At 51.0% G+C, this 10026-nt stretch overlaps 1 protein-coding gene across 1 annotated transcript; it reads right to left on the minus strand.

The window, feature by feature from the left end:
- On the minus strand, window positions 1–6900 carry CCDC92B (coiled-coil domain containing 92B). The gene is made up of 3 exons (XM_028109083.2): window positions 6771–6900; window positions 2931–2978; window positions 1–593 (listed from the first exon to the last, which is right to left on the minus strand). Exons 1-3 carry the CDS (start codon window positions 6898–6900, stop codon window positions 1–3), a joined length of 771 nt encoding a protein of 256 aa, XP_027964884.1.
- Window positions 6901–10026: the final 3126 nt, after the last annotated feature.

Here is a 10026-nt window from a genome sequence, read left to right on the forward strand (position 1 = left end):
CTACTCCGGCTCCCCGGGAGCGCTGGGCGGGCTGGGCGCGGCCGGCGGGCTGGCTTGGTCCGGGGGCTCCTGGGGAGGCGGCTGGCGCGGGCTGCGGCCGCTCGGCCTCGGGGGCCTCCGGGCATAGAGGAAGAGCGCGGGGTCGGGCATGGGGTCGACGTCGTCCAGGGCGCGGGCCGCGCGCTCCCAGGCGGCCCAGTCCCGGCCCGGGCCCTTGGCTGCGGCCTCGGCGGCGGGCGGGCGGCGGGCCCGCTGTGCTCGCCGGCGGGGCCGGGGCTCGGCGGCGGCGGCGGCGGCGGGGCCCGGGCGCGGAGTCTGCAGTCTCTGGCGCGCCGCGTGCAGCTGGCAGGAGAGGTAGGCGGCCGCCTCGGTGTGCTTCTGCAGCTCGGTGCCCAGCACGGTGGCACGGTGGCTGCGGCGCCGCAGCTCCTCCAGGAAGCGGCGCTCCTCCGCGCGCAGGCTGCAGCGCAGCGCCGACACCAGCGCCTCGCGCTGCGCCACCTCCCGCCGCAGCTCGGCGTTGGCAGCCGTCCGCGCGGCCAGCTGCGACTCCAGCGCGCGGCACTTGCTCTCCAGCTCCCGGGACGCCGCCTCTGCGGGGGAGGTCGGGGGGAGAGATGGACAGGAGAGGTGATGGTCTCCGCCTGGCCGACCCTGCACAGCTCGCCGAGCCACGTTACGGAGCCCCGCACTCCCTCCGCACTCCTCCGCTACGCTGGCCTTCCTTTTCTCCTCCTCAGGGCCCTGGCATCTATCCTACCCTCTGGCCTAATTCCTCAGGCTTCAGCTTAAATGCAAACCCCTCCCTGACCATTTATGCACCCCACAAATATCTGTTGAACTCTTACTATATGCATTGTGCTAGGCATAGGGAATATGGTGGATAATAAAACATTCCTCATGAAGCTTACAGCAAGCATAGTGGGAGAGGTATGGTACATAATCACAAATGAATGTGAGGTTGCATCTGTGACTTGTGCCAGTGCCATGACTCACAGGAGACTGTGACCTAATCAGGCTTCGCAACAGAAGAGCCACTTAGGCTAGCAGGAGTTGGAAGAATGAGTTGGAGTTAAGCACTGAAGAGCTAGAGAGGAGGGTGCTTTGCACAGAGGAACATGTCTCCCAGGGGAGGAGAGACATGCAAGAGTGAGGGACTGAAAGACCTGGGACCTGAGAATGTGGGCAGGAAAGGGGAATCAGCTGCCTTGGAGCTTGCTGTTTCTTTCCTAGAGCATTTGCTACATTTTGTAATTTATGTGTGTTGCTTATTGTTTGCCTTTGCCCACTGCACTGAGTTTCAACACTGGACACACACTGACCACCCAGAGAGCTTTAAAAAATCATTTCCTGGGCCCTAACAAAGACCAATTGAATCAAGATCTCTGGAATTGGACCTGGGAACCGGCACTTCTTCAATGTGCCCAGGTGATTCTAATGTGCCCGCAGAGTTGAGGACCCCTGTCTCCCAGATCATGAGCTCCATTTCAGCAGGGAACATATCCTGGGATTAACACATGTGAGAGATTGTAGTGACAGAGATAGCTGAAAGGTGACAAAAGGTAGGCAAAATGTGACCCCGGAAAGGATATGAAAAATCAGCAAGTGGTAGGGGGACAAAGAAAGGGAGCTCAAATCCACTGAGAGAGAAGATTAAAAAAAAAACCAGGACACTAACTAACCCTTGAGCTCAGATGACCCCAGAAACTCTTTCAGAGGAAGGATAGTAGTGGGGTGAAGGTTACGATTGTTACAGAACTGGTGTTTGGCATGTATGCCCCCTTCCTCCAAGTACCGAGGCATGAAGAGGTTGCCCTGGGTGCCACTTAAAGAAGTGGGCAGAATTCGTTCAAGTCTATAAATGTTTAGATCTTTATGCGTGAATATGCAAAGCAATTTGTAGGGCTCTCAACATTTTACCTTAAACTTCAGCTTTCTCCATGCCTAAGTCTTGGTCATGTATATCGTTCTTGATCTATGAGCAGCACATCAATGGCAGGGAGTCCATTCCCTGCTAAATTCCTCCCGGCTAAGAAAGACTACATGGTGATTCATTTTAAATTAAGCATTTACCAAGTCCCTCTTCATGTCTTGCATTGGGAGACAATGGGTAACACCCAGTCCCAGTTCTCAGAGATCATATAATTTTGGTGATTAAGATCTCACAGTGGAATCCCTCCCTTTTAAAAAAAAGTTTTAATTGTAGCAAAAACCAAATAACATAGAGTTTGCCATCTTAACCATTTTTAAGTGTACAGTTCAGTGGTTTTAGGTAAACTCATATTGTTGTGCAACAGGTCTTTAGAACTTTTTCGTTTTGCAAAACTGAAACTCTATGCTCATTGAACACCATCTCCCCCCACCCTCCATTTTATGGGTGAAGTAATAATGTGTAAACAAATATTTTAGTGGAATTGCTACAACGGCAAGAAGTCCTGCTTTTGTAAAATGAAGGATTTGCTGATGTGCATGTGTTTCTTTTTTCTCATCATCTAGATGAAGTTCCTTCAAGTCATGGACTCCATATTGCCATTGTGTTGCATCTCAACAATTAGCATCTTGGACGGTGTGGACACTGACCATGGAAATCACTTGTGCAAGGATGGGAAGGATTAGGGAGGTAGGTCATAGAAAGGAGTAAACTCGACGAGATGGACTTCCTGGATACCATATCCTTCCTGCGTTCATTTTCCTACTTTGGACAGAGACACGGATACAGGGTATGGTGGTGCAGGTTGTTCATTTTACAATGTCACCCAGATGAGTAGGTAAATGGGGCTGACATCCTGCACTCTGTTTAACAAGCTGAGGAGTGGCTGTCCCCCATGTCTGGACTGGGGACAGAGAAGGCTTGAGTCCTACTAAGTGGTGGGGAAAAGGTGACCTCTTGGGCCCACATGGCATTTCCCCACCAGTCATTCTTCCCTTACCTTGCTGGTGAGACTGGGCCTCTCTCATCTCCAGGTCACGAGTCAGTTCTGGGGGGAGGAGAGAAAAAAAAAAAGGCAGTCGTGTGTGTGTGTGTGTGTGTGTGTGTGTGTGTGTGTGTGGTGTATGAGAGAGAGAGACATACGGAGAGACAGAGGGAGAGAGATCAGGGATTCACAACTCAGTAAAAGTGGCAATATTAGCATCCTTAGAAGCCATCTAAACCACTTCCCATGCCTATTTTACTGCAGTTCAGTGAGGGAAAGAGATGAAGAGACGTGCAAGGCACAGCCTGAGCCTGACTGGCCTGATTCTAAGCCCAGAGAACTTTCTAGTGCAAGTGCTATGGGCTGCATTTGGAGATTAGTTCAACCCTTGGACTGAAGAGCCTGGCTTGCTTTTGGGGCTGGGGGAATACTCCCCCAACCGTGATATACAAATATCTAACATGACAGCCAATCAGAGCCACTCTGGAGGACCCCTGCTGTGCTAAACCGTTAGGGTTTAGTTGGTGGATGTGGGAAGGCTGGAGGGTCCTGGGCTGCTTGGGGGCCCTGGAGCGGGACTCAGGGCAGTAGCTATTTACCAATAGGGTACATGCATTTCACTATTTTCACAGCCAGTACTGCTGTGCCTGCGTTATTTTCTGAACATCAGCCCTGCTCCTTTCCAAGCCCTGTTTTCCGCCATGTTTCACAAGGCAAGGAGAGGGGCCTCAGGGAGGACAGCGCCACCTGGTGATGGAAGGCCTACATGGCACTTCCCTTGGAGCTGAGGGGGCGGGGTCAGCCCGCCGAGGGGGCTGGTGTTAAGAGAGGTTTCCTCCTGGGTGCTGGCAGCCCAGCCACCACCCTTGCGCCTCCCTGTCTTCCCAGTCCCCATTCCTTACCGCCCAGAATGCCCCATCCCTCAGCTAGCTGAGTTTGATCATTTTTTTCAGCCCCACCCCAACTCCCCCAAATCCACCACAGCTCAAGAGCTGGAAAAAGGGCAGGAGGGAGCCCGGCAGCAGCTGGTGACAGAGGGCATCTCCTCTGGAGCAAGTGTGTGTACTTGCAGGGATGCGATCTGGTGCCTAAAGGGAGGAGGTTGTGAACCTGGCAGTGGGATAAGGTAGCAAATCTCTGGGATCAATGCCCAGCAGCACCTAGAGAGTCTAGCCTTGTGGGCCCTCTGCCGCTCCTCACTGGCTCTTCCCTTGGGAGGCCAAATGTTGCTAGGAGACCAAGAGCCAGGGTACCTGGGCCTTTTGCTGTGACCTGAGTCTGAACCTCCTTCCTGGAGCCCCAGGGAGGACCCTGATGCCTCTATCCTCCAGGGCTTCCTGGAGCCAACTTGGCCCCTCCTGCAAGGCCCCTGGGTAGCCCAAGGGATCTGGCTCTGCCAATACCTCCCACTGGAGTGTCTTCACCCTTAATCAGGGAAGTTGGGGGAGGGGAGATAGACTCCTAGTTGGGCTCCACTCCCCCCATCCATCAGATCTCCCTGCCCATCTTCTGGCCAGGGAGGCCCCCACCTTTAGAAGAGCATGCAGTGAGATCAGATACCCTATGTGACCTTGAGCCAGGAATGGCACCTCTCTGAGCCTTAGTATTCTCATCTGTGAAATGGGGACAAAATCACACCTGCTTCTCAAGGGGCTATTGCTAGGATTAAATTAGAGAAAATAAACAGAGGGCCCAGCCCAGGGCTGAGTCAGTGCTGAATACATGGGGCAGTTCTTGTTATCATCCAGGCTGCCCCACCACCCAAGATACACCCACCTGTCTCTTAAACCCCTTCAGTCTGAATGGCACCCCTTTTTTTGCAGGCTCTTTCTGAAGCCCTGCCTGCTTGGTTCCTACACTACTTTATCCCTTCTCCCATCCCCTTCTCAGCCTCTGAGCCCCGATTTATTTTATTTATATATATATTTTTAAAGATTTTATCTATCTATCTATCTATCTATCTATTTATTTATTTACTTACTTACTTATTTGAGAGAGAGAGAGAGAGAGAGAACCCAAGCCAAGGGAGAGGCTGAGGGAAAGCCCATGCGGGGCTCGATCTCAAAACTCTGAGATCATGACCTGAGCCGAAATCAGGTTGGACATTCAACTGAACCGATTGAGCCATCCAGGCGCCCCTATATATATATATATATATTTTATTTATTTATATATTTAATTTATTTTATTTTTTATTTTTATTTTTTATTTTATTTTTTTTTTAAAGATTTATTTATTTATTTATTCATGAGAGGCAGAGACAGAGAGAGAGAGAGAGAGGCAGAGGGAGAAGCAGGCTTCCCACTGAGCGGGGAGCCCGATGCGGGACTCGATCCCAGGACCCCGGGATCATGACCTGAGCCGAAGGCAGACGCTTAACCATCTGAGCCACCCAGGCGCCCTTATTTTATTTTTTAAAGTAAGCTCCATGCCCAACAAGAGGCTTGAACTCACAACCCTGAGATTAAGAGCCAGGCACCCCTCTGAGTCCCTGTTTAATCTCCTTGAAAAAATCTTTGTTCTGCTCCCTTCCCCTCACTCCTCTACCCCTTGGAAGAAGGGCCTTATTCAGTTATTTCAGCCTTAAGAGTGGCTGTTCCAGGCCAGCCCAGAGTTATTTTTATCTCCTTAATCAATAACCAAGAGGCTGCAGTCCCATACCCAGCTGGAAAGGGTGGTGGGGGCTGTTCCAGCCCTATCACACTTTCTTGGAATTCTGGCCTATGTCCTGCGTGGAAGGACCCAGGTCTTCAGAATTAGGGCAAAGCAAAAAGAAACTAGAGCAAGAGCTGTAGGGTCTTTTTTATTTTTTTAGAGCTGTAGGGTCTTAGGGTACACTCATTCTGATTTTCCTTTCATGTTGCCACTGCAATGAAAAAATGCATCAGGCAAGGGCATCAGGCAGGGGTGAGTCAGTGTGGGCCATCTGTGCCCCCTGGGCTGGCCTCTGCTGCCATCCCAGCTTCAGGGGAGATTGCAGGGGGCCTCGCCTAGGAGTGTAGCTGCTGAATCTGTATATGGAGCCGGAGGAGGGCGTGGTGGTGGAGAGTCAGGATGACCAGCGTCGCATGCCACAGAGTGAGAAGCCAGGCAGGTCTCTCAGTTTCCCTCTAGAGAATGGGGGGCCTCCCATGAGCAGAGGCTGGAAGGGAGGTAGAAGTGTGAGCATCTTGGGGAGAGAGTGTGCAGAAAGCTGCAGAGGCATGCACAGCTGAGAGTCTGGAGCTCTGGGTTCTAAACTTGGCTCTGTCACTAGCATATTGTGCAGCGCTCTCTCGCTCTCTCTCTCTCTCTCTCTCTCTCTCTCTCTCTGGATCTCAGTTTACCTACTTGTATAATGAAGACGTTGGGCTGTTCCAACTGACACATTCTATTAGTCACGGACTCTAAAGCCTGTACTTGGAGACTCAGCCTGGGTGAGCACTTGGGCCAGAGGCCAGCCTCTGAGAGGGCCAGGCAGCTGAAGCCTGAGGTCCAAGAGCAGAGGTCAGGCCTGGGATTTGGCTTCATTCTTGGTGCCTCCTTCTCTCTTGTTCACAAATCCAGTCAGTTGCCACGTCCTTCCCTTCACCCTGTCTCCCACCAGTCTTCCCCTTTCTACCCCTTTCATCTCTCCCCGGACCATTTCATTGGCCCCATCACTAGCCTCCCTGTCTCCCTTCCCCTCCAATTCATCTTTCATACAACTGCTGAGTTTGGAGTTTCATAATGCAGCATGATGCTCTTCAGAAACATTCAGTGGCTCCCCACTCCCCAGGAGGACAGGCCAAACTTCTCAGCTGTCCTGATACTTGTCAGGGTCTCCCATGAGCTGCCCCCACCCCTCCCCCCAACCCCCCATCCCTCCGGCCTCACCTGAACAGCGTTTCTGCAGCCTCAGGATTTCCAGGTGCAGGTCTCTCAGCAGGGCCATCTGCTCCTTTTTCAGGAAGCTGATGTGGCGTTGCACACTCTGGATCTGATGCTCCAGGGACACGGTATCCATGGCAACCCAGGCCTGGGCCCCACCTGGCGGGGAGATGATAAGGTAAACCCACATCTTGTGGGCCCATCTGCCCCACCCACCCTCAGATCCCTCAGAGTCTCCCGCAATCAGGGCTCCTGTTGCCACCAGGCAGAGAGTTCTACAGCCACACTCATTCCCCCCATGTTTACTCACCAAAGCGTCACACGTGTGTTGTCAGGGAAGTATAGTTATTCCCATTTAACAGATGAAGAACCAGAAGCCTGGAGGGAAATGGCTGCATGCCCCTGCCTGCATGTAACTTTAGCCTACCTGCTTCTTAGAAAGGAGCACGAATGGAGCTGCAAAGTCAGTGAAGAGAGACAGAGGCAGGCTGTAGCCTGCTTCCTCACCAGCTCTGGGCAAGCCCTCTCCCTCTCTGCACTCTTGGTTTTCTTGTGCCTAAACTGAGGGAGTTACGGAGTGGAAAAACCCATCCCGCCAGCATCCCAGTTCAAGGGTGCCCACGAGCTGGTAGACCAGCATGATGGTTAGAGCACATCCTCTCCCGGTTCAACTCCATTTCTCTGACTTAACCTTAACCCAGGACTCTGGGGTCCTCTAGGTTGCAGAGGAGGAGGATCTGATGAGTAGTCTACTAACACCAACTCTATGGGCTGAAGGCAGGTGGCAGAGTCCCTTTATGAAAGAGAAGTGGCTGGCTCAGTTGGTAGAGCATGTGACTCTTGATCTTGGGATTGTGAGTTCAAGCCACGTTGGGTGTGGAGATTACTTCAGAATAAAATCTTCAAAAAAAATAAAAGAGGAGTGGGAGAGGTTGATAAGGAGATCCATGCAAATGAATCCATGAATCACAGAAGACACTGTGAAGGGAGGGGAGCTCTGTGCCCCTGAATCCTAATGATGCCCTGGCTTTGCAGCCCTCCCCCTTTTGATCCCATCCCTTTCCCAGGAGGTTCCTCCTGTGATGATCACCGTCCTGGAGAAGCATAAGCAGAGGGCAGAAACAGGAGGCAGAGTTCATGCCTTTTCTGCCAGGGACTCCCTAAGCGTTTTTTGTTTTTTTTTTTAATTTGAGACAGAGAGAGAGAGAGAGAGAGAGAGAGAGAGCGCGCGCGCGCAAGTGGGGGAGGGGCAGAGGGAGAGAATCTTCAAGCAGACTCCCCGCTGAGTGCAGAGCCCAACACAGGGTTCCATCCCATGACCCCAAGACCATGACCTGAGCCAAAACCAGGAGTCTGACACTCAACCGACTGACCCATCCAGGCACCCCTCTCCCTAAGCTTTTGAAGGAGCTGTTTCTACCTGCACCAGGAATTCCCTGGGCCGTGGAGAGAGAGGCCAGTTGATGGACCGCTCTTTTTGGCAAATGGTCCCCTCCAGATTGACTTCGATGTAAGTCCCTGCAAATCCAGATTTTCATTTGTAGGGTTGCATCAAGCATGTGCACCTGAGAAACTCACATTCATAGGTTGGTCTCTTGGGCTCCCCTTTTTTTTTTTTAAAGATTTTATTTATTTATTTGAGAGAGAGAGAGTGAGAGACAGAGAGCACGAGAGGGAAGAGGGTCAGAGGGAGAAGCCGACTCCCTGCTGAGCAGGGAGCCCGACGCGGGACTCGATCCCGGGACTCCAGGATCATGACCTGAGCCTAAGGCAGTCGCTTAACCAACTGAGCCACCCAGGCGCCCATCTTGGGCTCCCTTTCCTTGTATTCCCTTAATCCAACTGAAGAGGCCTTTCATTTCAGCAGGGGGTGGCCCTTTGGCCTGTGGGAACCACTGGCTACATTTACTGACCATCTCCTATGTTTAGGAACTTTATACACATTATCTTACCTCTGCTAACCACTCTTCAGTAAATATTACCAGCCCCATTTCACAAATAAAGAAACTGAGGCTCAGAGCTGAAGTGATTTGTGCCAGTTCATATGGTAAGTGGTGGCAGACCCAATTCTCTAACAGTCTTTTGAATCCAAAGTAGGTTCCCAGTATTCACACTGAGGACAGTCCGGGGTTTGAATCCTGAGACTTTTGGTTACCTGCTGTGTGACTCTGGGCAAGAAAATTAACCTCCCTCAATCTTTTTTCCCTTCTCTGTAAAATGGGGCTAATGGTAACAGTCTTGGGATAGTTGTGAGAATTAAATGAGATTAAAAAGTTCAGAGCACTTCTTCTCTGTCTAGTGTGCGGAGTTACAAGGAGTAACCTACTCCATGTCTTGATTTGCTCATTTATTCATTCATACATTCATACATTCAATGATCTACTTATTGCCAACTATGGGGGTATGGGGGACACAGTGATGAACAAAACAAAATTCTTGCTCTCATGGAGCTCACAGGATGAAGAGAATCAAATAAATAAATGCATCAAACAAATAATAATATAAATAATATACAATTATAATCTGTGAAGAGCACCATGAAAGAAACATAGGGTAATGTGAAAGAATATAAAGTGGGACCTATTTTAGATTTGGGGCCAGAGAAGGTCTCTTGAAGGAAGCGATTTTAAGCCAAGACCTTGTGGCAGGCAGAATTCTAAGCTGGTCCCCAAGATTCCCAGCCCCTGGTGGATACGTCCTCCTGCATCATCCCCTTTCTTTGAGTGTGGGTGGGACTTGGAATATGACGGATTCCTCTCCTGTGATTAGAAGGGATTTTGCAGTGTAATAAAGGTCTCCAATCAATTGACTCTAAGTTAACCGAAAGGGAGATTATTCCAGGCAGCCGGTTCATAGGGCCCATACTGAAGGAAAAGATCTGAAGCCTGAGAGAAATGGTGCTGCTGGCCTTGCAGGAGTAAGCCACCATGCTGTGAGGCAACCCAGGAAGGAAGGCACAAGGCAAAGACCTGAGAGAGGCTGCTGGTGGCTGAGGATGGTTCCTGGCAGACAGCAGGCAAGCAATGAGGATGGCAGTTTGACAGCTGCAAGTCCATTCTATGGGCTACCTAAGGGATCTTGGAAGTGGATCTTTTCCCTAGTTGAGCCTTCAGATGAGAATGCAGCCAGCCTTAATTTCAGCCATTTGAGACCCTGAGCAAGGACCCAGCTAAAATATGCCAAACTCCAGATCCTTGGAAACTGTGAGGTAACAAATTTATGCTGTTTTAAGCCACTTAGTTTGTGGAAATTTGTTACGCCA

Source organism: Eumetopias jubatus, unplaced genomic scaffold (assembly GCF_037043125.1).
Source record: "Eumetopias jubatus isolate StellerSeaLion01/CBP00866 unplaced genomic scaffold, mEumJub1_p1.0 scaffold_10, whole genome shotgun sequence".
Taxonomy (NCBI): Eukaryota; Metazoa; Chordata; class Mammalia; order Carnivora; family Otariidae; genus Eumetopias; species Eumetopias jubatus.